General features: G+C 36.0%; 2 protein-coding genes across 2 annotated transcripts; one reads left to right on the top strand and one right to left on the bottom strand.

The window, feature by feature from the left end:
- Nucleotides 1–2,165: 2,165 nt before the first annotated feature.
- LOC131026755 (cytochrome P450 734A1-like) lies at nucleotides 2,166–16,828 on the bottom strand. Its single transcript, XM_057956696.2, has 7 exons — nucleotides 16,766–16,828; nucleotides 11,223–11,259; nucleotides 5,335–5,659; nucleotides 4,920–5,143; nucleotides 3,658–3,899; nucleotides 2,899–3,292; nucleotides 2,166–2,734 (listed from the first exon to the last, which is right to left on the bottom strand). Exons 3-7 carry the CDS (start codon nucleotides 5,603–5,605, stop codon nucleotides 2,309–2,311), a joined length of 1,557 nt encoding a protein of 518 aa, XP_057812679.2. The 5' UTR covers nucleotides 5,606–5,659; nucleotides 11,223–11,259; nucleotides 16,766–16,828; the 3' UTR covers nucleotides 2,166–2,308.
- Nucleotides 16,829–22,899: 6,071 nt separating this feature from the next.
- LOC131026790 (patatin-like protein 5) lies at nucleotides 22,900–25,500 on the top strand. Its single transcript, XM_059211732.1, has 10 exons — nucleotides 22,900–22,910; nucleotides 23,144–23,213; nucleotides 23,324–23,505; nucleotides 23,646–23,835; nucleotides 23,923–24,087; nucleotides 24,219–24,293; nucleotides 24,384–24,575; nucleotides 24,781–24,962; nucleotides 25,148–25,213; nucleotides 25,488–25,500. Exons 1-10 carry the CDS (start codon nucleotides 22,900–22,902, stop codon nucleotides 25,498–25,500), a joined length of 1,146 nt encoding a protein of 381 aa, XP_059067715.1.
- The last annotated feature ends 390 nt before the right edge of the window (nucleotides 25,501–25,890 follow it).

Raw genomic sequence — 25,890 nt, 5'->3', positions numbered from 1 at the left:
ATGTTGTAATCTGTTTTTGATTGTTGAATAAAATATTGAGCTGCTTTTGGAGTGTGGGGTTTTTCTCCTGAAAGGGTTTTCCCCACATAAATCACTGTGTTGTGGTATGAATGCTATTATATCTATTTCTATTTTCTATAACTGTTGTAATGATCTGAAAAAGTTTTGCATTACCCTCCTCTCAAGGTTAGTGTAGGAAGTTGTTTCCGCTACTTAACTTCCTTACACATACAAGCGAGGGATACCCCACATTTATCTATGGTATTGGATATATCCCACCAAGAGCATGTGGATCTAGGGGGAAGTTGCTTGCCGACAATGGATGTCCTCGTTGCTCAGTCATTCAATGAACTACAAGGAAGAGAATTTCTAATGAAGAATAGGTAGGTAATAATTGGATCGTCTTGTTGGGTGGCTGGCAGTTCTAGTAGTGTACTCTATCCCATAGTCTGCTCCAATAAAAGGGCACCTTGTACTATGCCAATAAACTGTCAGTTATACCACCTAGTTAGCGGATGTTTTTCACCACTTGCATACAAGCAAGGGATACCCCACATTTATCTATGGTATTGGATATATCCCACCAAGAGCATGTGGATCTAGGGGGAAGTTGCTTGCCGACAATGGATGTCCTCGTTGTTCAGTCACTCAATGAACTACAAGGAAGAGAATTTCTAATGAAGAATATGTAGGTAATAATTGGACTGATCTCATAGTATAATTTTGGGCATATCTTGACATGGAAATGGTATACTTGACCTTGTTGAGATGAGTTCTAACACTCAATATAGTATGGGATACATCGAGTCTTGTTCCCACTTGCTTGTTGGTGCAAAAGACAAGGGAAAAGAATGTGACCCATGATGTAGTGCACAAAGCATCAAAATTCCTATTATCTAGGATGCATTATGAGCAAGTGATAGCTAGCCATTATGGATGTTTCAGTCTCTCATAGTGTATATGTGATGTATATTGGAGTTGGATATTATGTACATATTTGACATATGTTGAAGCTAGTATATGCGACGTGTTTTGAAGCTAGTCACTGTGCATATGTGACATGTATGAGCTAGTCATCCTATGTATATGTGATGCATGCTTTAGTTGCTTTCTATGGAATAGAAAATTTTGAAAGGATATGACCCCTGTGTAATTGTGTATGTTTGTACACTATTGGATGACAATTAGTTATTGTTATATTATGATTGGACTAATTTTAATCAATAGCCCCAAGTTAAAGAGAGATCAAAGATCTCTTACAGAGGAGAGAATGAACTCCCTGTAGCCTTCAAGGGCAAACTACGAAGCTTCTAACTTCCCTCAAATGGATACATAGGCAAGGTCATCAAGAAAAAACCCTTAAGGCATAGGTCTAAGTCTATTGGGGGCCCTGACCTCAAGAGCTTACCACCTTTGAGTGCAAGCATAAGCGGTGGTGTAGAGTTGTCACCTCTATGGTGACTGAAGAAATTATGAAGTCAACACTTCTAAGGTAGAACAAGAAGCTTGGTCAATTAAGTTGGTACTTAAAAAAAAAAAGTAGCAACTGAGGGGTAGTTGTTACAACTTTATGCATTTTAGGAACCCTTTTTGATAGATTCAATGATTACCACACTTTCAAAGAATGCTAAGAGATGATATTTCAATGCCATAATCCCTAGATTCTAATTCCTCTAAGCATATTTTAATGAATAAAATAGGGCATCTAACAAGAAAACAACATATAAGAAAAAATGATATTCAATAGTTAATATTAATCCTTTATATACACCTTAGCCTTAACAAAAGAACTCACCAAAATCCCACATTCATATTAGTCCCTCGTTTATAGCTTAGCCTTACAAAAGATCTCACCAAAAGCCCACATTCTTATAATATAATTTACTCTCTTAATTCAGTCAATTTCTATAATGCAACACTCATAATTCAACAATTATTCTGTTTTTTCTTTTTTTCTTTTTTTTCAAAACTTTGATATTAAATTGTAAAATATAAGCACAAATATTTTGAAGATAAAATCATAATGGTCACAAAACACTAAAATATATTATAAATATTATTAATCATCATTTATATTTTTTTCAAATTTTTTTGTACAATTCTCCAAATTACCTTATACGAAACTAGCAATCAACTAACAAAAAATATCTTAAAACATTTTATTTACTAGATCATTAAAATGACCTTATTACAGTATGTTAACTTAATTTTCAACATATTCAACATCTACACTATCGAGACTTTGTATTATATTTAACTGAAATTTAGTTAGAAAAGAGGTGTTTCTTGGCAGTCCCGTTGTCCAATATTAGTCCATGCGGAAGATAACCTGAGCTCCATGCTGAGGTCTCACAGTAGCTAAAAGCATAGGAGCATGAGTATAAGATGGCGAAGTCACAAAATAAATTTTTTGCAGAATCATGGTCAAAACTAATTTTGCTTCCAACAAGGCAAAATTCTGACCCACACATATATATGGACCTGTTCCAAAGGGCATGAATGCCATTGGATGCTTTGCAGCCTTTGCAATTCCCTCACTAAATCGCCCTGGGTTGAAATCATTGACATCATTTCCCCACAAAGCAGGATCATGGTGCATTGCAAGGATCGGAATCATAAATTGAGTGCCTGCAGGAATTGATAGCCTCCCGAGTTTTGTTGTCTCACATGCCTGTCGCGTTATAACTACTGCAGGTGGATAAAGCCTCAAGGCCTCATTTATAATCATTCCCACCTGCAAAACATTCATACAATATTTTATGAGACAAATCCAGAGTATTGCAATTGAGTTCAAACCTCAGTGCTGGTTCAACTATGATTGTTTATAAGAGAATTAGACTGGTTTCCAGATAATTTATGTTATTCACATAGAATTTGGGTGTGTTAGATGGTCCTTACAATTTTGAGGCGACTTAAGCTGTCTGCATCTGGATAATTGTTTCTCCCACATACTTCCAACACCTCTCTGCGACCTCGCTCTTGCCAATCTTGATGTATGCCCAACAATATTATACACCATGTCAACAGTACTGATGTTGTTTCTTGACCGGCAAAGTAGAAAGTCTTACATTCATCAATGATTTCTTCTGTACTCAGGTTTGCATTACTTTTTAAATTGACTCTCCCCTGCTTCTTGCTCTCAGACATCATTAAACCAAGCAGATCGGCACCATAGCTACCTGTTTTTCCCATCTCAACAGTTTTTTCCCTGGCATCTATAACTTGTCTTAAGCATCTTCTTATTTCTTTCTCCAAATTCCAACGTTGCCTATTCTTTGTAGTAGGCAGAAACCTGATGGTAGTAAGAAATCGATAGAAGTTATGAATAAACCTCATGATACTGCTGAATCTGAATAAACCCTCTTAAAATACAAAGCAATTTATCCGATTGAATGAAATGTCTTCACAGGATTAAAATTCCTAAAAATAAAAAGACTAGGTCCCAAATGCACATAAATCTTGAAGGATAAAGGCATTTGAGATGGGAAGATATAGTTAGAAAATGAGTGGCACTCTCAACTGTAAGATAAATATTGGAGAACCTCTCCAACGACTGTTTCAAGGAAAGACATGAACACACTCAAATCAAAATTTTGATTGCATTCTATGACAATTTAATATTGAAAATTGTACTGTCACAAAACTGAAGATTGTCACCTGAAACCTGGAATATAAACACTGCGAAATAATTCAATTGTAAGAATCATCTGTTTGGTCTGCATATCAAATATATGTTTTCCCTCTGCAAAACTGCTTCCAAATGCTGTGCGGGCAATAATATCTGCTGTGAGATCGTTGAACTCCTTTTGTACTTCAATTTCTGATGCACCTGACAATACCAATTTACTCCATTCATCCAACATACTGGCACTGCTTTTCACAATTGTTGGAACCATACCCTGCAGCCACAAAACATATCTTCCTATGATATTCTGAATATAAATTTCAAAATAGAGAAGTACTTACAAAATAATCTGCATACATTCTAACAGATTAGGGTTTTTTACAGTCATTTTCAAGGAATATATTTATGATTAAAGTAACTTGTACGGATTGGATTTGAATATCGGTATTCAAAAGCACAGCCAGAGCATCTCAGTAGTATCTCAGCTCAATAGAATTATAGGTCTACTCTCCACTCAGTATCTTCCCTCTGCTAAGGAGTATGTTGGAAACATCTTCGCTAAGCCCTTGACATCACACAGAATCTTCGCTTTGCTAAGATGCCTTAGAGAATAATTCTACTCTGTCAAATCAACCAGGGTTTTGCACTCAGATATAACCCTTCATTAGGGTATGTCAACCCAGGGCAGCAGGGGCATGGCCCTTAATATGGGTTTACAAATGGGAAGTATCACTGGCTTAGTTCTTCATCTCAGACAAATAGCCTTGATTTGCAAATTTTTAAAAAAAAAATATTTGGCCTTAAATAATATTGCCCTGTCCCAGACATCCTTAAGAGTGGTCTAAGATTCAAGACTGACTATAATCTTCTTAAAACTCATTGCATGCCATTTAAAAATGATTTTTAACTCTGAGCTGTGATGAGATTCAGAGTTCAAACACTCACCTTTGGGGATGGAGACAATCTTTGGGATTCTAGTTAGCCATACAATGCTTGGGGATTTGGATAACCTTGGAATTACACCTATTCAGGGGAGTCAACCTGGCTCTGCAGATAGTGAAGGTCTAATAGTCTAATCAACCGTGGTCAATGCAAAGGAGGATTTATCGTTCTTGTTTGGGCTGGTCCAATAATCAATCCTCATGAAATCGTTGGAAAGTCTATGTGCAAAGTAGATCTCTGTTTATTTGTAAGTAGGAAATTGACAGTTTTCTCTCTAAAATATAATTCAGTTTATTTATTAGATCTTTTTGCTCCTACTTTAGAACATGTAAATAGATATACATTATCTTACCTTCAAGAGATCCATATGGAAAGCAGGATTGATGATTTTCCTGTGCTGAGCCCATTTCTCACCTGTCAACCCCAAAATTCCCTGTCCAGCCAGTTGCCTTGAAAGGGGATTTCCCATAAGCTTTGTATAGTTGCCAAATTTAGTGGAACATATCTCTTTAATAAGCTCAGGGTGGGGAACAATCAGCCTGGCACAAGGGCCAAACCAGTAAATAAAATCCTGACCTATATCACATATAACAAGTTTATTAATCAATAGAGTTTTCAGAATTCTGCCTATTCTTCTTAATCAGGCAACTATTCTTCTTAATAGGCGACTATTCCAAGTTCTAGCAACACTCCAGCAAAATAATCATTAGTACTAACCAGGAATTCCAGTAATATGATAAGTAAAAACATGCAGAATACAAGTGTACCATAGGTTTTGGTCCACTGGTGAACATAGGGAAGAACTCGAGGGAGTATGTCATGTGAGAGTGGCATGGGTTTGGATTTCTGCTCATCGACCATTCTGGATAAATCTGTGGTATTCCCATAGAATAGCTTGTATGGAGGGCCCCTGATTCCTTGAGCTTCAAAGGACTTTTTCAGTTGCAGAGGCTTCCACCATAGCTTTGTTGCAATCTTGAACATTAACAAAACTGAACCAGCACAAACAACCACCAAACACCAAAATACCCACTCCATATTCCAGGCTTCAGATTTGCACTATGTCTGTGTATCCCAAGTGTAGGATGCCTTCTGTTATTATTTTACATTTGCACAAAGAAAAGGAGCTGATTACTGAGTAGACAAACATAAATAAAATGCACAAAGAAAAGGACCTGTTTATTTAGTTCAGAATTGACGTAGCTTAGATTTGTCTTTTGGCCTGGAGTCTCTGTTTCAGACGGGGGAGTCTATACCAATGCAATGGGCACCACGCCGACGGTGATTTATATGTTAGTTTTATGAATATTTTTCTAGTTTTTTTAATAAAAATATATTTTAAATCTATGTTTGACTTTCTTAGGCATATATTTAGGCATTGTGACATTTGACTTATATGGTGTGGAGGCAGGGTTGCAATTAGAGATGTTGAATCAAATCAAGAGTATAATTTTGCTAAAAATATAAATTAGAAGGTTAAAATAATTTAAATAATATGAAAGAAATATAGAAGTCTATGACATGTAAATATTCTATTGATGCTTTTTAAACACTTTGGATCATGAAGGTGCAACAATACATATGTGAGAATCATATAATTTATATACAACTCAAGAATTACAAAATCAACCTCATGTATATGACTATAAACCATCACATTAAAATGGTAGTGAGAGAACCTAGAAGCAAGTAAGTAGCTATATATCTTCCCATACCAAGCTTGAGGAGCTTGTTTTTGAAGCTTGTAAACAAGTGAAGAGTAATACAAAAGTATTGGAGGCTACCCCATAATAGATCTTTACATGAAAATCACCAAGAAAGAAGATACCAATCACATGCATTTGGTAAACTACCCAACCCTATTATGTCGAAAGAAAAAATTGCAAGACTAAGAATCAATCTTGGAAATAGGAGTAATATCCTCATAACAATGTCAATCAATGCCCGAAACTTGTGAAAATCTCCTAGCTACAAGATGTGTCTCAAGTAATTTTCCATGGAACCATTTGTTTCATATTTTCTCCTGTTGCAAAAATGACGTCCATTAGATTTTTGCTTTCTATTGCCACTGCTTATGATTTAGAGGTTGAGCAAATGGATGTGAAAACTGCTTTCCTTCATGGTGATTTGGAGGAAGATATTTATATGACACAGCCAAAGCACTATGTGGTGAAAGGCAAAAGTAATTTGGTCTGTAAATTGAAGAAATCTTTGTATGGCCTCAAACAAAGTCCTAGGATGTGGTACCAGAAATTTGATACATATGTGTTGAGTTTGGGATTTGAACATTCTAAATCAGATCACTGTGTTTATTATAAATCTGATGGTGATCATTTCTTATTCATTGCATTGTATGTTGATGATATGTTATTCATTGGTAAAGGGAAAGGTATGATTTCAGAACTGAAGTCTCAGCTCGCTGCTAAATTTGAAATGAAAGATCTTGGTGCAGCAAAGCACATTCTTGGGATGGAAATTAGAAGAGATAGGGTGAACAGAAAGCTATGGCTAGGCCAGAGTAAGTATGTGAATTCAGTGTTACAAAGGTTCAACATGCAGAATTGTAAACCATTGAGTGCTCCTTTTACAGTTGGAACGAAACTATCTGTTTCAGATTGTCCTACATCCCCATTGGAGATGGAAGACATGAGCAGAGTGCCTTACCAGACTGCGGTTGGAAGCTTGATGTATGCTATGGTCTGTACTAGACCAAACATTGCCCAAGCAGTGGGAGTACTTTCTAGATATATGTCTAATCCTGGTAGAGTTCATTGGGATGCAGTCAAAAGAGTCTTTAGATATCTGAAGGGTACTTCAGAGTATTCTTTGTGTTATCATGGTAATTCAGTTGGAGACATGACTTCCCTTGATATCAATGGTTATGTGGATTTATATTGGGCAGGTGATATTGATAGCAGAAAATCCACCAGTGCTTATGTGTTTACTTTGTTTGGTGGTGCAATTAGTTGGATGAGTAAGCGATAGGCTGTGGTTGCTTTATCCACTACTGAAGCAGAGAATATGGCAGCTACTCATGCTTGTAAAGAGGCCATTTGGCTTAAGAGACTGTGTTCGGATATTGGAATAAAACAAGGTACAGTGACAGTTTACTGTGACAGTCAGAGTGCAATTAGCCTAGCTAAGAACCCGACATTTCATGCCCAGACCAAACATATTGATGTTCAGTATCATTTTGTTAGAGATATGGTCGAAGATGGTAGGGTGAAGCTGGTTAAGGTGGAAACTTTGATGAATGTTGCAGATGCTTTCACTAAGGCTGTGAGCACAGAGAAGTTCAGATGGTGTTCAGAGTCTATGGGCCTTATGGCCCCTAGCAATTGATTCATTGTGTTGACATTCCCTTCCGCTCCTGCAAGGTGTTCAACAAGTGGGAGATTTATTGGGAAAAATGGTGTCTCAACCTTGCATTTATGCGAGGTTACTATTTATAGTAAGTTTTCATTTGAGCACAAAATGGTGTGAAACTCTCCCTAAAGCTTCTGGTTGGCTAGATAAGCATTCCGATAAAGTTGCGTCGCAAGGTCACAGCTAGTTTTGAAGATATTAAAGTTTTCATCTTGGAGGGGTGCGATAAAATGTTTAAACTTAATTTTGGGGGCTTTAGAGGCTCCGAAATGCCCTGAAAAGTGGTTGTAACCAGTGCAGCTAGTTATGAGGTGATAGAGCACTTCGCGAGCTTTCCGGCGCTTCAAACGGTTCATCAATCGGACACCCGGTTCTCAAGTTATGGCCTCCGGAAGTTTGTACTCCTGAAATAGGAAAAATAATTTGTATCGGATATATAAATGAGCTGTAAAAGGGAGTGACACGTGTTGATGTGTGCTTTAACATGTCATAGGGCATCTAGAAGGGAGATAAGGTCGGCTACACCTTATTGGGTGGTTTTAGCCCATGGTTTTGTAATACCGTTTGACGGTTTCTTGTATTGTATCTCCTATTTATGAGGTGTGTGAGATAGAGGTTGTGTGAAAGAGTCTTATGGCTATTGAGTTGCCTCTAAATCTGTGATTAGCGATACTCCTGTGAAGAGCTTGCTCTGCAAGTATGTTGTAATCTATTTTTGATTGCTGAATAAAATATTGAGCTGCTTTTGGAGTGTGGGGTTTTTCTCCCGAAAGGGTTTTCCCCACGTAAATCACTGTGTTGTGGTATGAATGCTATTATATCTATTTCTATTTTCTGTAACTGTTAAAGTTTTGCATTACCCTCCTCTCAAGGTTAGTGTAGGAAGTTGTTTCCGCTACTTAACTTCCTTACATTCATCTCTGACTCTGAGACCTATTCTTAGCCCTATTGAAGTTTTGTGTATTGGGAAATGAAATGAATGAAAAGTAGGTGGTTGATCCCCTCTTATATTTCCAAGATTTGATGATGGTGATGATTAAGTTGAAACCTTTTATGGATGAGTGATCGCTTATACTAAAGGTTGGATGTTTAACAAAGTCCTCTTTAGGATTGATTGCTTGGTGTTCAACACTTGTGAGATGAGATGTAGCAAGGTTTGTGTTTATAAATCACAAGCTACCTAACTATGAGATGATGCACTCAAAAGCTAGTTTTAACCCATCTATGATGTTTAGTAATGCCCCTTAGGATGATTGTTCCTAGATGTAGAGACACACTTAAAGATTATTTATTGTTAGTGTGATGAGAAATATTCGAAAGAACTAAGATCAAGACCTCTTTGTGTTGAGAGTTGAATGGAATTTTGATGTTTTGAAATGAGTAGAAATATTTAGAATTTCTACTAGGTGACTATGAGTTTGATGATTGATTTTGAATGATTTGAGCGGAAGATGTGGAAGATGTGTGTTTTGAATTACTTAAGAAAATGAACAAGAGGAAATGTGGAACCTTAGAATTTCTAATGAGTTATTGTGGGTTGTGATATGTAAGATGGTGGATGAGATGTCAAAATAAGATGAGTTGATGAAAGACTACCCTATATGGAAAATGACTCAATAGCTGATTTCTTGTTGAAGTAGATATGACAATGAGATTTTATGACTTTTATTAAGAGATTGGGACAAGGCCGATCTTTGTTGAAAGGCATGAGTTTTTTTAGATTCCTCATCAAACTCATGTCAATGACCATGTAGATAATCGTGAAAATGGTGAAGGAAGGTTTGATGTTTGATAAAGAGTTTGCGGTTTATGTAGAGAAATTTTCTCTTCTTTAAGATCTCTTTTTGGCTAGGTTTCTTCTATTGGAATCTACGGTGAATAGACTTCTTGATTTGTTTGAGAGATTTGATGAGATGATGCATTTGCAAAAAATATTGTGATTTATTCTCGTAGTTTTTTTGGATATTTGATTTTGACAACAAGACACATCAAGCACATAAAACACTTCTTTTCTTGGTAACTTCGAATTGAATCTAATGAAATGTGTATGTTCCAAGATCTTTCCAAATCCTCTTTATTTTTCACAGGTTTTTGAACAATCAAAATACAAATCAGTCAGACTCTTCTATTGTTAAAAAGGTCATTCATAATATCATAGCCCACATCTTGATACTCCTTCAAATCAAACAACCTTGTCACACCTGAGGGTGCGCCCATTTTTTTTGTCTTTTTCAGGAAGTTGAACCAATGATAATTGCTCCTCAATTGAATCATTTTCTTGGGAGATGTATGGTGAGTGTCTTGGGGATGGATTCTTCCCACCCTTACACTATGATATTACAAATATTTGGATAATTGACTCAGCTTGGATTCTACTCTTAAAGTTTGTAGTAAGGGTTTTGTTCAATGTGTCAATGATAAACTCCCTCAAGAGGCTTCCCAACCTTTAGAACAAAGCCTTTACATATCTCAAGGATACTAGGGAAAAGCTATCAATGCACACTACTATTGGATGTGATTTTTATCACAATCCACATTTGATTATAGTGGGTTGGAATACTTGTCGTCAATCATTCCCCACTTAGGTCTTTCCCCTCTCACTAGCCTTGTGGGCTTCTCGGGAGGGCAGGCCTACTAAAAGGATTTATCCTAATTTTCAAAAATTGAAAGTGAGTCTGATGTTCTGATCACCCAATTTAGGGGAGAGCATATGCTTATCACTTTACAATCACAATAGACAAATTCTCAATTAATCCATCACAAAATGTGAGTTCGTTTTAAAACCAGATTGCAAAATGTGAGTTTGTAGTTGTCAATCATTCATGACGATTCTTTTTATGCCAGCATCGCAAAATGAGCTGTTATTTTTACCATTTGTAAGAAAGCATAAAATTGATAACATCGTTTGCTTGAAATAAAGAATGAAAAGCATCGTGTTCTTTTTACCACTTGCAAGATAAAAGTGTGAGCTCATTCCCAAAATGACAAGTTGATTGTTCTTTCTAAACCAAGATCACAAAGTGAATGTTTGTATTAAACCAAATTGTTACACCAAATAAGACAATGTGAATATTCATTTTGCAAAATTTATGTTCATTTTAGGCCAAGATTATAACAAAGCGACAATGTGATTGTTCATTTTAACCAAGATAGCAAAGTGTGATTGTTCGTTTTAGACCATTTGTTGCACAACATTTTAAAAAATTTGCCTATCCTAGGATTGGTCAATTTGCACCATCAAAATGAGTTAAAAATAAACAAGATTACAAATTTTAAAAGCTTCCAAAACCTGCAAGCGATGTGTTATAAAAACGCTCCTTGATGTCCTGCAAGCACAAACAAACAAGAAATGGATTTAAAAGGCATACATGAAAGAGTGAATTTAAAAACAACAATGCCCAATTATTTTGCATAAATCAACCTTTGTTCCTTTATAAAATCCAATTTTATAAATCAAAATTTTATCAATAAAATTTTAAAAATTATAAAATCAAGTTTTTATAAATCAAAATTTCAAAATATAAAATATCATATTTGATAAATTAAAATTTATTAATGGAATTTTAATATCTAAAATTATATTTTATAAACTTATATTTATTAATGACAAATTTAATATATTAAATCATATTTTATAAATTTAAATTTATTAATGAAAACATTAATATATAAAATTATATTTTATAAATTAAAATTTATTGATAAAAGTTTTAACATTTAAAAATAAAAATTGTGGGCCCGGGGTGCTATGCACAGACTATGTTCACAGACGGTGGACTGTGTTATACACAGCCACTGTGTATACATAGTCGTTGTGTATTACACAGTCAATTATGTATGCACAGTTTGATGAATTTTTTATTTATTTTTTTAAATAAAAAAAAAAGATAACTGTAATATACACTATATAACTGCAAATATAATGGGAGTAAAAACAAGGCTATTCATAAAATTCGACCTCCAAGACCCCCTTAAAGAATATTTTTAACCTGCAAGCACAAGACATCCAAAACTCAAAGATACACATGCTTAGTGGTATCAATTTCACGTCGGGTTCACCAAAATGATGCACAAGAAAGGGGAACAAGCCAAAACCAAACCTCAAGAGCTAGTATGTTAGTCTCAACCAAATCAAAACCAAATGAACTTTTAACCTTCAAATTCATATCAAAAGAGATTAAAAAGCATACAAAATGGAAGCAAAACAAATGAAAAGAAGAGAGAAGAGACTCCCTAAGATGCTCCCATTGTGCTCTTCTTGCGTCACCCTTGTTCTTCTCCTCTCCAAGATACAAAGCTTACTTGAGTGTATCCCTCAGTTTTTAGCATGGAGCCATGAATGCCAAATGAAGGATTGAATATGGTTGAGAATAAAATCCTATTGCTATGCAAATGCACAAACTAGAACTGCTATGAGAAAGACAAGTAAAATGCCTATGAAACTGTAATAACAATACTCAAAATGCTCCCTCATTTGTTTGAGGAATGAGGCTCCTTTTATAGGCAAAATGGTTGATTGGAGGGTCAAGATTGATCTGGATTAACAAGGGCTAGGATTGCATGAGAGAGGCATGATACTCAATCCATGTTTGCAACTTCCACTAGTGCAATGGTGACAAGTGTCATTATGAGAGGGATTGAGAGAACGGGGAAGGAACATTAAATGCATGAGAGGGCATGAGGGTGGTCGCATGTGGTTGGGTTATTGGATAAAGATATTATCCAATGAGTAAAATCTTGTGCAAGGTTTACCCATGGTTAGGCCTTGACTAAAGGGACAAAACCCATGTGGGTTAGTGTGTTGAAGAAGGGAAGCATTTAAGACTTTGTAAGAGTCTTAAATGGATGAGATGATGGGTTGGGGGTTAATTTGCGAATAGGATTGTGAAAGTGATTAGAAGGGAGTTTAGGCTAATTTAGAAGGGATTAGAAGAATCTAGAAGAAGTGTTAGTGAGAAAGTGGGCTTTGTAGGAGAATGCAAGTGGGTGAGGTTTTTAGGATTTTAATTAGAATAAAAATTCATTTATTTCAAATAGTGGTGCAACTTGCATTTATAGGAGAATGCAAGTGGATGGGGATCTTTAAATAAATGTTCATTTATTTAAATAGGGATTTTGGTTAGGCATTTTAAATAAATGTTAATTTATTTAAATGAGAAGAAAGGAGGAATTAAATAAATTGATAGATTTATTTAATAGTTGGACTATAGTTAGTAATTTAAATAAATTTATGAAATTTATTTAATTAGATTAGAAGCATAGGTTTGAAATGAATTAATTAAATGTAAATTTAATCAATAGACGAATATTAGTGTATTAAACAAATATTAAATATTTATTTAATTAAGTAGACATATTTATGTGTCTACAGTATGTATGTATGTATGTGTATATGCATATGTATATGTATATGTATATGTATATGTGTATGTGTATGTGTACATACATAAATACATACATACATGTATGTGTGTGTGTATGTCTTCGAATGTTTAGTGTCATAGCCATAAAGGTTCGAACTCTTGTTGGGCCCATGAGTTGTAGGCCTTCTACCTTCATTGGGTCATGCATGTTTGAACAAGTGAAGTGGGGGGAATGATGACCCCCCAAAAATGGCCTTGTGGGAAGATATCCTTTGTAAGTGGTCTCTCTAAGATCAAACCAAGCTAAAAACCCAGTTTTCATCCATCAAAAAGTATATGTTGGCAATTGACACTCATCTGGTAAAGTTAATGGCATTTTGGGTTGTCATTGATGGCAACTCATCTTTAGGTAACTGCAACTCATCTCCAAGTGTTGATATTCCTTATCAAGATTCATTGATTTATCACTTTTCTTTGTTTGGGTTAATTGACATTCACTACACTCAACTGGTATTCACTTTGCTTCACAACCGGTCAAGTCTTCATCCCGGTAACATGCATTTGGAACCTGGTTATGGATAGGACCTGGCTAAGAGATCTTGTGGCCTTGATTATTTCTTTCATGGAATTTATGGTAACGTGCAAAGGCCAACATGATCATCAAAATTATGTTTGAAATACATTATGATCTAGCAACCGAGAAGACTATATTCTTCATTGAAGCCAACATGATGAAAGTTAGAAGGATATTTAAGGGGATCCGTTCAGCGATGGATTCAATAAGTTTAGTAATGTGATTTTGGGTGTGAATCTTTCAGAGATCAATGATATGATTTTTGGTCAGCGATTGGAAGCACTTGTGCCCAGTTTCACATGCACAATGTAAACCGGTAGTAGAATAGAGAAGAACAAAGCATCAGCAAAACTGGTACACAGTGAGGATTAATAGAGCCTGAACCGAAACTTATCCATCATGGTTAGATGCATATTATGAGTTCATTCTTGTTTTTAATCATCTTGTAATATTATGTAAGTCGGTGAGACTTCTATTTGAGTAGTGAGCTCTAGGTAGTTGGCCTGATTGAATGTACAATCCCCTCAATTTAATATTTGTATGCCTTGATCAAGTATATAGATATTGTGGGTATCAACCCCACTATGATTTCTCTCTTTGCATGGTTTTCCAAGTATAAATATTGGTGTTATGGTGTTTCTTCTTTATGTGTTATTTGGTTTATACACTTTAACTTTATTTACTACTAACTGGTTCAGAAGGAATAAGTTCAAATATAAAATTACCAGTAGAACATTGATTCACACGCCCCCCCCTCTCAGTGTTCTTGTATTCCAATAGTATATATATTATATATTATATTAGAAATTAAATATGTACATTATAAATTTTACATTATTTTTAATTTATAGTTAAGTTTATAAATTTTAATATTTATTCATACTTTATAGTAGTTTAAATTTGAACACTATACTTTATAGTATTATTTATAAATGGTAGGGTTTTTGTCCTTCCTTTTCAAAGTGCCATCTATAATAGTGCATAATACTATTAATTTTAAAGCTAGTGTACAATATTAATTATATACGTGTTTGTAACATAATCCATTGGGTGCGGTGTGCAGAGAGCTTGAGTCTTTTGAAAGCCGTGATTTAGAGCAAATTTGACAGCTGCTTCGACACTCTCTCATATGCACCATGTGACTTGGGATGATTAGGGTCCTTTCAAATTTGATTGATGACTACCATTTCTCCTCCCACTCCTTTGTTTAGGGATTTTTAGAGGTCAAAAAGAGGTCACTAAGGGAAAAAATTACAACCGTATTCAACGTTGATTCCACATTGACTCTGATTTTGTCTCAAATCGGTCTTATTTCTGAGCAATTCAATAATTTCACAAGTTCTTCTAGGGTTTTGCAAGTTTTTTTTTTTTAAAAAACACTTTTTTTTGCCCTTTTTTTTTTGGGCGGGGGGGGGGGGGCCTTTAATATGACTTACACATAATTTAAATGCAAAAAAAAATTTGAAAATTGGGTCAATGTTTGGTGAATGATTTTTTCATGAATCGATATATTTTCAAGGAATAAATCGACTAGCTCCAAGGTTCAGGATAAATTGGGTATAATCACCTTTTTTTGCAAACTAATGGTTCTTTGGTTGATAGCATTGAACTTGATACATTTCGAGAGGCACTAAGTCAACCACAGTGGAAGAAGGCTATGGATGTCGAGTATGACTCCCTAATATACAATTGGACATGAGAATTAGTCAACTAATTAAAGAAAAGAAACCCATTACTCATGAATGTATTTCTAAAATAAAATACAAGGCCTATGGATCTATCAATAAATATGAATCATGACTTGTTGCAAAGAGATATAATGAACAAGTGGGAATTGATTGTGAAGAGAACTTTGCACCCAGTACAACGATCAAAATAATAAGTTTTGTATGCATTGACAACATAGAAAGGATGGAAGTCTTCAACAGATGGATGTCAAGAGTGCTTTCTTGAATGGTGATCTAAAATAAGTATACATGACCCAAATAGAAGGTTCCATTGACTAACATCATCCTCAAAAGATACATGTGTCATCTCATTAATTCACTTCATGGACTTAAGCAAGCTCCTTGGGCATGGTACATTGAAATAGATGGTCAATTATTTTAGTATGGTTTCACAAATAGCCCTTCATATTCTAATTGGCAGATTAAGAAGGTAGGAATAGATATTGTCATTCTTGGTTTTAATGTGGATGATCTAATCATAGTGGATTTGGGAGAATGTAGAAGTGAATATACGTGGTTTGAAACAACTAACAAATTTTGTAATGCTAGGGATGAAGGAACTATTTAACATATTTAGGGCACTACTAGACCTCAAATTTATTGTAAATTCCAATGGAATTGTGGACACAAGAAAGGAGGAGATTTCATTGTGGATGAAAATAGGATGCTACACATCCCTTTAGGAGATAGTAAGGATATATTTTATGTGGAGTAATTTGCTTAAGATAAAAATGAAGAAGATAATTCAAGGATAACATACTCAATCTGAAACCTACCCATCGTAGATGAAGAAGAAGATCGAAATAATGTCGGAGAAATTGAGATTGATAGTGATAATACTAGCACAAAGAATGAGCAAGTATATGAATATACGATAACCAAGAATTAAATTCCCAAAAATAGAGTGTATGGGTTCCGCAGAGCATTCGTGATATGAGCCAATTACAAAAACCTCTAAAATCTATCATTAGAAAAAAAAACCATAAAAAAAACTGACTAATAGAAAACTTTCATTCAATCAATCTTCTGTAAATTCAAAACAAAAAGATTACATCTATAAAAAGTACCTAATACCTACATAGTAGACAAACAAAATAGGACATAAAAGTAATATTCCTTATAACAATGCATTCAAATAGACAGAGGGGCTCATATACAAGAGGCTTACGAAAGAAGTTGATACTATCAGATAGGTTCGAGTTTGAAAATCCTTCTCCTTAACCTAACCCTGAGGATATCAAACAAGGCATCAGCGAAATATACTTTACAAAACTCTAAAATAGCACTTGGTGATATAAATTAAGTATTAGTATCATAGTCTATAATATTTGTATCATAGTATAGTAAATATTGACTTGCTGGAAAAGAATCATAGAAAACTTAACGGGAAAGAATCGTAGAAAACTTAACGGGTAAAAAATTGCAGAAGGTAGAAAAACAACTTCAATATTTAATACACTCCCTAACTCTATTTCTATAAATAGAGTGATAGGGCATGCATGAACCACTTGCTTCTCATATATTGGTAATCCAGCGCTCTACGACAATCATACTTTTAAATCCTTACATTTTCTAGCTCATGCAAAACAATGAAATCACCAATTATAGTAGATATCTCCCAAAATCCTTGGCCCAAATACAAAGAAGTTTCCTTACAGGGCAATGGAGACAGATCTAGACGATGTGTTTTCTAAAGTACCTGTAGATGTAATCTACATTGAAGACATTAAGAAGTACATCCAAATGACATTAACAGAGATGGACCATACAAAGATTGAAACCTTAAAGATCACTGTGCTACAACCTAGGACACAATAGTACTTGCCACAATATAGCCACATCATCTAAAAGAAGTTGGATGTTTATAGGGAAATTTCGAACTTCACACGAGAAGAGGGCTAGGTTCGTATCACACTTAGTAGTATCCACGACAAGTATCTATAACTGGACCGGTCATATAGAATTTCAGAAAGGAGGTCATTCACGTAGTCACAAGCCTATAGCACAAGGGAGGTACCGTCGAAGAATATAATTAAGAATCCAGAGATAACCAAGTTAACAGCCGCAATATATGATGGTTGAAGCTTAGACGTGACTAAAATCGTAATTCATGTGGTCAAGCATGCTACCATGGGCATATCCTACAAGGTTTACGACACAAATAGTGAAGATTCAACTATTGCGACCTCCATTCACACAACATATCAAATGGTGGTTAAAGGAAAGCATATTGACCTATGTGAGGTCCTACGGCAGGAGCTACTGGAGAATGTGAGTGCACAAAGCAATCCCACTACCAATTTAGGTGTGGGACGTTGATTATTTGTCTTGGCTTCTATTTCATGAATGAATTACCGATGTTCGTAGGGAAAATCTAGGACACCACAAGGCTAGGCTAGTTGCTACGCAGATACAAGATCATGCCAAGCACTTTAAAAGGATGCCAAATCCTACACAACAACATACTATGTTTTCTTTAGATCTCTTTAACAGAAGCAAAAAGATAAATAATGCATCTCTATGATGTAGTTCGCAGATAGATAAAAGATATAGCGTTTTGGTAGGCAAGAAATATATGTTTATGCCCGCAGGCAGGAAAGTTCACAATATATCGGGAATACATGGACAATCTGGCTAAAAAGAATTCCGAGGAGCAAATGGAAAAAAACCCAAGAGAAATGGGGTATAACAAAGAAAGAGAGAGAAGAATAGGGTGTTAGAATTAAGAATTGAATTAGAAGAGCAGAGAATACAGAATTATGAATTCACAATATAGACAAATGAGACACACAGATTTATTGTGGTTCGGCAATTGCCTACATCCACACTTAAAGCAGGGGAATCAATGTATTAATAACCAAGTTTGGTTTGTACACACAGCTGCAAGCAGCTCCAAAATTCATCTCTACAAAATGATATGCAATTAGCTCTTAAAGAGCTTACAAAGAGAAGTTGAAGAGCCAAGAGTTTTTAGCAGTAAAGGGAAGGAGTCCGTTGGACTTCACTTCCAACAATCTCCCACTAAAGGCCAACGAACTGCTGCAACAAGTAGATTCCCCCACTCAGTCTTGCTATCAGTTATTGGAAAGGCCAAGAGAAGCTCGGCAAAAATCAAACTTCTCCCACTTAACAACTTTAGTGAGTACATCAGCCGGATTCTTGTCGGTATGAATTTTATCTACATGAAACTTGCCTTCTTCAACCATATGGCGAACATAATGACTACGAACATCAACATGTTTTGACCGAGGCTGAGATGTTTGATGTTTAGTCATAAAGATGCCACTACTATTATCACAAATCAAAGCAAAATCTGATTGCTTCAAACCCAACTCGCTGAACAAGAGTTGCAACCATACCATCTCCTTTGCTCCTTAGAAAGAGCTATGTATTCAGCCTCTGCAGTCGATTGAGCAACTGTATGTTGTAATTTTGAAGCCCAACTAATCACTGCCCCGACAAATGTGAAAGCATAACCTGAAGTAGACTTTCTTTTGTCTAAATCTCTGGCAAAATCAGAATCAATAAACCCTTGCAAAATTGCCTTGCCCTTCCCAAACCATAAGCAAAAATCAGAAGTACCCTTGAGATACCGCAAAATAAACTTGAGCGCCTCCCAATGTGATTTTCCTAGATTCGCCATAAATCTGCTCACCACTCCCATGGCATGAGCAATGTCCGGACAAGTAGACACCATAGCATACATAAGACTGCCAACTGTAGATTTGTATGGAATTTTGTCCATAAACTCCTTATCTTCTTGTGTTTTTGGACACAATTGAGAAGACAACTGAAAATGAGAGGCTAAGGGTACGCAAACAGACTTAACATTCGACATACCAAATCTGTCCAATACTTTTTTAATATAGTCTTGCTGAGATAGTTTGAGTTCTCTCTTTTTGCTATCCCGAAAAATAGTCATCCCTAGAATCTTCTTTGCTGCCCCTAAATCTTTCATAGCAAATTCATTAGCTAAGAGAGTTTTAAGCTCACTAACAATTTTCATGCTTGTGCTGGCCACTAGCATATCATCCACATAAAGAAGAAGTATGATAAATTTGTCATTGGGAAGCCTTTTAAAATAGATACAAGGATCAGACTCGCTGCGAGTAAACTTGTGATCAATCATGAATTTGTCAAATTTAAGATACCACTGGCAGGGGGCTTGCTTAAGCTCATACAAACTGTGTTTCAATCTGCAATAGAGGTGTTCCTGACCCTTTTTAATAAACCCTTAAGGCTGATCCATAAATAGCTCCTCATTAAGATCACCATGGAGAAAATTCGTCTTCACATCAAGCTATTCAAGCTCAAGATCCCAAGCTGCAACCAATCCCAATATTACTCGGATGGTAGTCATTTTGACTACTGGCAAGAAAATTTCTTTGAAATCGAGGTCATGCTGCTCAGCATATCCCTTGACAACTAGTCTTGCTCGAAATATTTTGCGACCACCGGATTAATCTTTTAATTTATACACCCACTTATTTCTTAATGCCTTGCTGTTAGGCGGAAGTGGCACCAAATCCCATGTCAGATTTTGCAATAGTGCATCCATTTCTTCGCACATTGCAGCGTGCCAATAATCACAATCTGCAATTTTACAAGCTTCTTTGTATGTTGCGGGCTCTGTTTGTTCAGAAAAAGTAAGCTCAACTTCTTCACAAAACAATAAGTCATAGTTGGAGAACTTTGCAGGAGGTCGTCTCTGTCTAGTAGATTTCCTCAATTGACTCTTTGATGGAGTAGTGGAAACATTCGATTTATGTGTTCTCTGCAAATCGATATCACTCATATTTAATGAGTGATTCCCACTATTAATATGCATGTTAATGTCCCTGTTAATTTCCCTGTTTGCAGGGCAATCAGCGGCCTGTGGATTCTTATCCACGTTGGGTGCAGACAAATTGCGGGAGGATGAACCCATAGAAATGTTTTGCACTGCCTGCGTTTGGTGAGTGTGCAAGGAGCTAGGTCCACGGGAAGAGTCTGCCACATCACAGTTGGCAGCGAAGGCACGCGGTGTTGGCACTAAGCTCGTGGAGGTTTGTGAACGCGGGAGAGAGAGGGGTGGAGATCCCGTGGAGTGAGGGCCTACGGGGAGCCCACGTGAAGACTGCAGCACTGTCTGCGTTGTGAGCCCAGTGGGTGAGTGAGCGGTGGGGAGGATGGTTCATTTTGTGCAAGAACCGGTGGACACGTAGACCCCCAAGAGTGGTGCCCATTAAATTGGGGATGATGTGAGGAAAAGTGCTCACCGTATGAATGTCCCACCACATCTTCTTCAACGTGAGTGCTGGCTCGTGGAAGATGTGTTCTGTTCTGCAGACCCCCAATTTCAGAATTAAACGGAGAGCAACCATTGTAAGCACTCTCTTCATCATTCTCAGCCTGAGAATCATATTCAATCATGGTAGACGACATAGGAGCTTCCATTTGATGAGGTAGAGAACTGGTAGCAGAATTTTGAAACAGAGACATAGGGACATATTCTTTTTCTAGTTTATTGGATTCTTGTAGCGTGGGGAAAGAAGTCTCATGAAAAATTACATCCCTGCTGTGAACAATTTTTCTGTGAACCGGATCCCACAATCTGAAACCAAATTGCTCTTCACCATACCCCACAAAAATACATTTCAGTGACTTTGGATCCAATTTGGTTCGCTTCTCCTTGGGTATATGCAAAAAGGCTTCACATTCAAAAACATGAAGATGCGAATATTAAATCCTCTTCCCTTGCCATTCATCTTCCAGAATACCAAAATCCAATCTAGATGAGGGACTTCGGTTGATCAAATACATTGTCATGTTACAAGCTTTTGCCCAAAATTCCTTGCCTAAACCTGCACTTGACAACATGCATCATGCCTTTTCAAGAATTGTCCTATTCATCCTCTCGGCTACACCGTTTTCTTGAGGAGTGAAAGGAACAACCTTAATTCTTCTAATCCCATTATCAGCACAAAAATCATCGAATTCATGTGAACAAAATTCTCCACCATTATCTGTTTGTAAACACTTAATCTTATGCCCAATCTAATTTTTAACTAAAGCCTTGAAAAATTTAAATTTTGAAAAGACTTCAGATTTCTTAGAAAGCATATAAATCCATACTTTTCTTGTACAATCATCAAGAAAGGTGACAAAATAGTTAGCTCCTCCAATGGAGGTTACCTCGATAGGCCCAAAAACATCAGAGTATACAAGCTCTAGCGGTGTTGTCTTTGTGTCACGCCCACCTTTCAAAAAACTGACTCTCTTTTGTTTGCCATAAAGACAATGTTCACAAAAGGCTAAGTCAACAAGTTTGAGGTCCAAAAGTTGATATCTTGTGTGCATAACATGGAGTCCTTTCTTGCTAATATGTCCAAGTCTTTGATGCCAAAGATCCGCTTTGCTGTCCTCAATCACCATTGCAGCTCCCATTTCACCATGAGTCTTAAATATGTATAGACTACCCACTCTATTAGCACTTGCAATCAGCATGGTACCATGAGTTACCTTCCATGTATCGGGAAGAAAATTTACATTAAGACCTTGATCAAAGAGTTGTCCAACGGATATCAAATTCCGCTTCAATTTTGGGACATAGTGAACATCTTTGAGCAGCCATGTTTTACCACCTTCTAATGGCAGCAACACATCACCTTTGCCTATAATTTCACAAGCTTTGTTATCTCCTAAGAAAACATTTCCAAAATGACCTTCATGGTAGTTAATGAATGCTTCAAGACATGAGGTAGCACAATGGGAGGCACCGGAATCAAGCACCCATGAATCCATAGTAGTGTCGGTTGTTGAAAGGATTAGTACACTATTATCTTTATCATAGACTGTATTTGCTTCGCTGTCCTGCACCCTCTCTTGTGCCCTTTTGAAGTTTCTACAATCCTTCTTTACATTACCAGCTTTGCCACAAAACCAACAATCACCATTTCTGTTTCTAGACTTCGATCTCCTTGCTGATTTCGAACGTCTATGATAATTATTTCTGCCTCTATTAAAGAGAGAACAAGCTGAAACCCCATTTCCACCATCAATTAAAGAGAGAACAAGCTACAAAGGAGGAAGAAAAACTCAAGGAAATAGCTACATAATCTCACTAGATGAGATGGCTATTAGGTTTTTAGATTTCTTATCTCTGCCCCTTTTTTTTGGGTGGATGACAATGTGTGTCCATTATTATTAAGTTAAAAATCAGATGGCCCTTCGAGTTATTAAATCCTTCGGCCATATTATTGATATTATTAAGCATTTCATGTCCATTATTAGAGAGAAAATAACAAAGTTGATATTTGTGATATGGTATCAATGTATGTTGTCTCTTGTAAGGGTAGAATTAAATCAAGAAAAGTATATTCACCTTTGAATGACCAGTCTTAAAGCATACAGACTAAGCAACATATTAAGCCTAGAGCATGTTAATCAACTCTGAGTGTTTAACACTTTTTAAATTTAGAAATCAAAACTTAATATATATGATTTAAGCCACCTTTGAACAGGAAGGACTTCGCCTCTAAAAAAAAAAGACCATCACACTCCTTAGCATCGACGGGGGAGGTGTGCGTGGAGTTTTTGTGGTTCGAATACTTTCGGCTCTCGAGAAAACATTTCAGGTATGCTCTGCTATAATAACATAACTATTTTAACTATACCAATGGCAACTATTTGCATTGTCTTAACTTAATAATAAGAAGAATGTATATAATCATTTTTTGTTTGACAGCGTTTGCATGGTAAACAAACGAGAATAGCAGATCATGTAGATGTCATAGCCGGCACAAGCACTGGAGGACTGATTGCCGCAATGTTAGCCTCGCCAGACAAAAATGGCCGGCCGATGTTTCAAGCCAAGGGTATCGAAGAGTTCTACTCACAGAACTGTGCTAAAATTTTTCCACAGTCAAAGTTAGTATAAGCTCTAAAATAGTATTCTGACTGTAGGCTTTGAAGGGGCAAAATATTTACTTAGTATCACGTTCCCCTTTCTTGGTATTAAAAAGTGTATGACTCCTATGTTACTAATGTCCGATTTCTTCATGTCACAGCAGCAGATTTATCAGACTACTTCGCTATATTCGTGCAATCTTCAAAGGCCCAATATATTCGGGCAAAAACCTTCGACAGATGATAAATAATACGATTCCAAATCTTCGTCTAAATGAGACAATCACAAACCTAGTAATACCCACATTTGATATGAAGGATAACAAGGCAATCATTTTTAGCACCTATAAGGTATTATTCTTCGCAAACTGACTGAAAGCTTACAGAGCATTTATTCGTGTTTGCCAAAATGATTGTGTTTATCATATATACTTGCAGGCCAGAAAAGACACGTTGATGAACCCACATTTGAAGGACATATGCATTGGCACAGCTGCAGCTCCTATATACCTACCACCTCACGGTTTCACCATAAATGATACTGAAAGTGGAAAGTCTGCTGAGTTCAATTTGATCGACGGTGGTCTCGTGGCTAATAATCCGGTAAGAAATTCCTTTTTATAACAAATTCAACCCCTTAAAATGTAAATGACCATAAGTCTCGATAATTTTTAATGCTCTTTCCTTTCAAACAGATCAATTGTATGACGTATAATTTTCCACTTTTAATGCAGACTTTTCTAGCAATGACCGAAGCTATAGATGAATATCGCATGCAGAATCCAGAGGACACAAATTTAGAAAGCCTGGTAACTATTCAATCACTACTGAAATCGTATGGTTAGACATTAAATAATGGAATAAAAAATAACAGCTGTTGTCTTGTCCAATTAAATCAGCGATTTGTCGTACTTTCTAGTGGAACGGGTGAAGTTTCAAATGAGCCTTATGATGCAAAAACTGCTGAAAAATGGGGGATGCTCCGATGGATTAAACCCCTAATTGATGCGTTATTTAAAGGAAATGAAGAGGCACAGAAAAAACTGAAAAATCTAATCTGGGACAAAGTTACAGACTCTCTTAGAATTCAGGTTCGTCAAGAGCTTAAACACCCAGCACAGTGTTTGTTATTTTGAAGGCTTTGCAAACTTCTTTGACCGCCAAACTAATATTCAACATAACTAGCAATTTACTTTCTTTTTATTCTATACACCAGCATGCATATGAGCACATTGTGTTTCACGAAAACAAATTAACACGTTAATTGTTTAATTGGTATTTGTTCGCATGCAGTAGCCAAGAAACTTAAGTAGAGATTTGGCAAGCCTCGACGATTCTAGCATGAAAAACCTTGAAGGTCTTGTCAGTGTCGCAGACAGACATTTGCAACAAGTAGTGAACAAAGATGATATTAAAGGGCTCGATCTCAACGATGTCCAGAGCAATGACGGTATTACCTACCAGATGGCTCTGGAAAAGTGAGCACCTGTTACTTAAAATATTCTAATAGACAAGCGATTTTGTTTTAAATATTTGCTTACAACAATTTACGGTGAATCAAGACTCATATTTTCGTCAAAAATCTTCTTTGAGTTATGCTTTAACAGTTTTAGAGGACAGTTAACAAGTTTCAGAGTATATCTAATACTCTATTCATCTACAGATTTGCTAAAATATCATATGAAGAGAGTAAAAAACGAATCGCTTCCAAATCAAATGAAGGAAATGGGTATGTGATCTTATAGCCTATAAATTACGTTAATTCTCTGTCCTGCAGCTTTAATAGTTATTGTAGTCAGACAACATGACGCTTCAGTTATTATTTCTACCGGTTAATTTATTCCGCGTCAAATGAAAGAAAGAGATTTGTGATCATCTGCAGATTTGACGAAGATGTCTAAGAAATGAATCGGGAAATGGATTGCCCAAGTCTACCAGTACACTTTTATATATATAAATATACCTTGAAAGTACACGAATTTTCTTTGTTGTGTATTTAACAGGTATTGTGAATAACTTGTGAATGATTGAGATAAAGAGTGTTCATAGCAAAGAAGCATTTAAAAAAAATGTAAAAATTGCAGAAAAGAAATCAAAAATTACTTTTTAATATATTTAAGGGCATCTTCATAGCATAGAAATATTGTAGGTAAATAAAATAGACACTTCTACATATGTTGTTTATATTCATATGGCTGATTACATTGCACAAAACATAACACAACATAAATAATATCTAGATGGTGATAGATGTCAAAATGTCGATTACAATATAGTTTGTGTCTGTAAACTAAGTACAAAATTTCAAAAAATTAACACAAGCTGCCATAGATCTCGGGAGGATAAACGAAACATTTTTTGTTGTTTTTAGAGGTTGAGGCATATGAACATGTAGTCTTCCAATGT

Source organism: Cryptomeria japonica, chromosome 1 (genome assembly GCF_030272615.1).
Source record: "Cryptomeria japonica chromosome 1, Sugi_1.0, whole genome shotgun sequence".
NCBI lineage: Eukaryota > Viridiplantae > Streptophyta > Pinopsida > Cupressales > Cupressaceae > Cryptomeria > Cryptomeria japonica.
Note: the sequence above shows the minus strand (reverse complement) of the source record. Positions and strands in the feature narration are given on the sequence as shown.

Excerpts from the sequence above, each read along its gene's own strand:
- LOC131026755 (XM_057956696.2), bottom strand. The coding sequence starts at position 5,605 with ATGGAGTGGGTATTTTGGTGTTTGGTGGTTGTTTGTGCTGGTTCAGTT. Across the intron at positions 5,144-5,334 it reads CCAGTGGACCAAAACCTATG|GTCAGGATTTTATTTACTGG; the intron begins GTACACTTGTAT and ends TATGTGATATAG. Across the intron at positions 2,735-2,898 it reads GCTTAAGTCGCCTCAAAATT|GTGGGAATGATTATAAATGA; the intron begins GTAAGGACCATC and ends AATGTTTTGCAG.
- LOC131026790 (XM_059211732.1), top strand. Across the intron at positions 24,088-24,218 it reads GTCTCGTGGCTAATAATCCG|ACTTTTCTAGCAATGACCGA; the intron begins GTAAGAAATTCC and ends CTTTTAATGCAG. Across the intron at positions 24,294-24,383 it reads ACACAAATTTAGAAAGCCTG|CGATTTGTCGTACTTTCTAG; the intron begins GTAACTATTCAA and ends CAATTAAATCAG.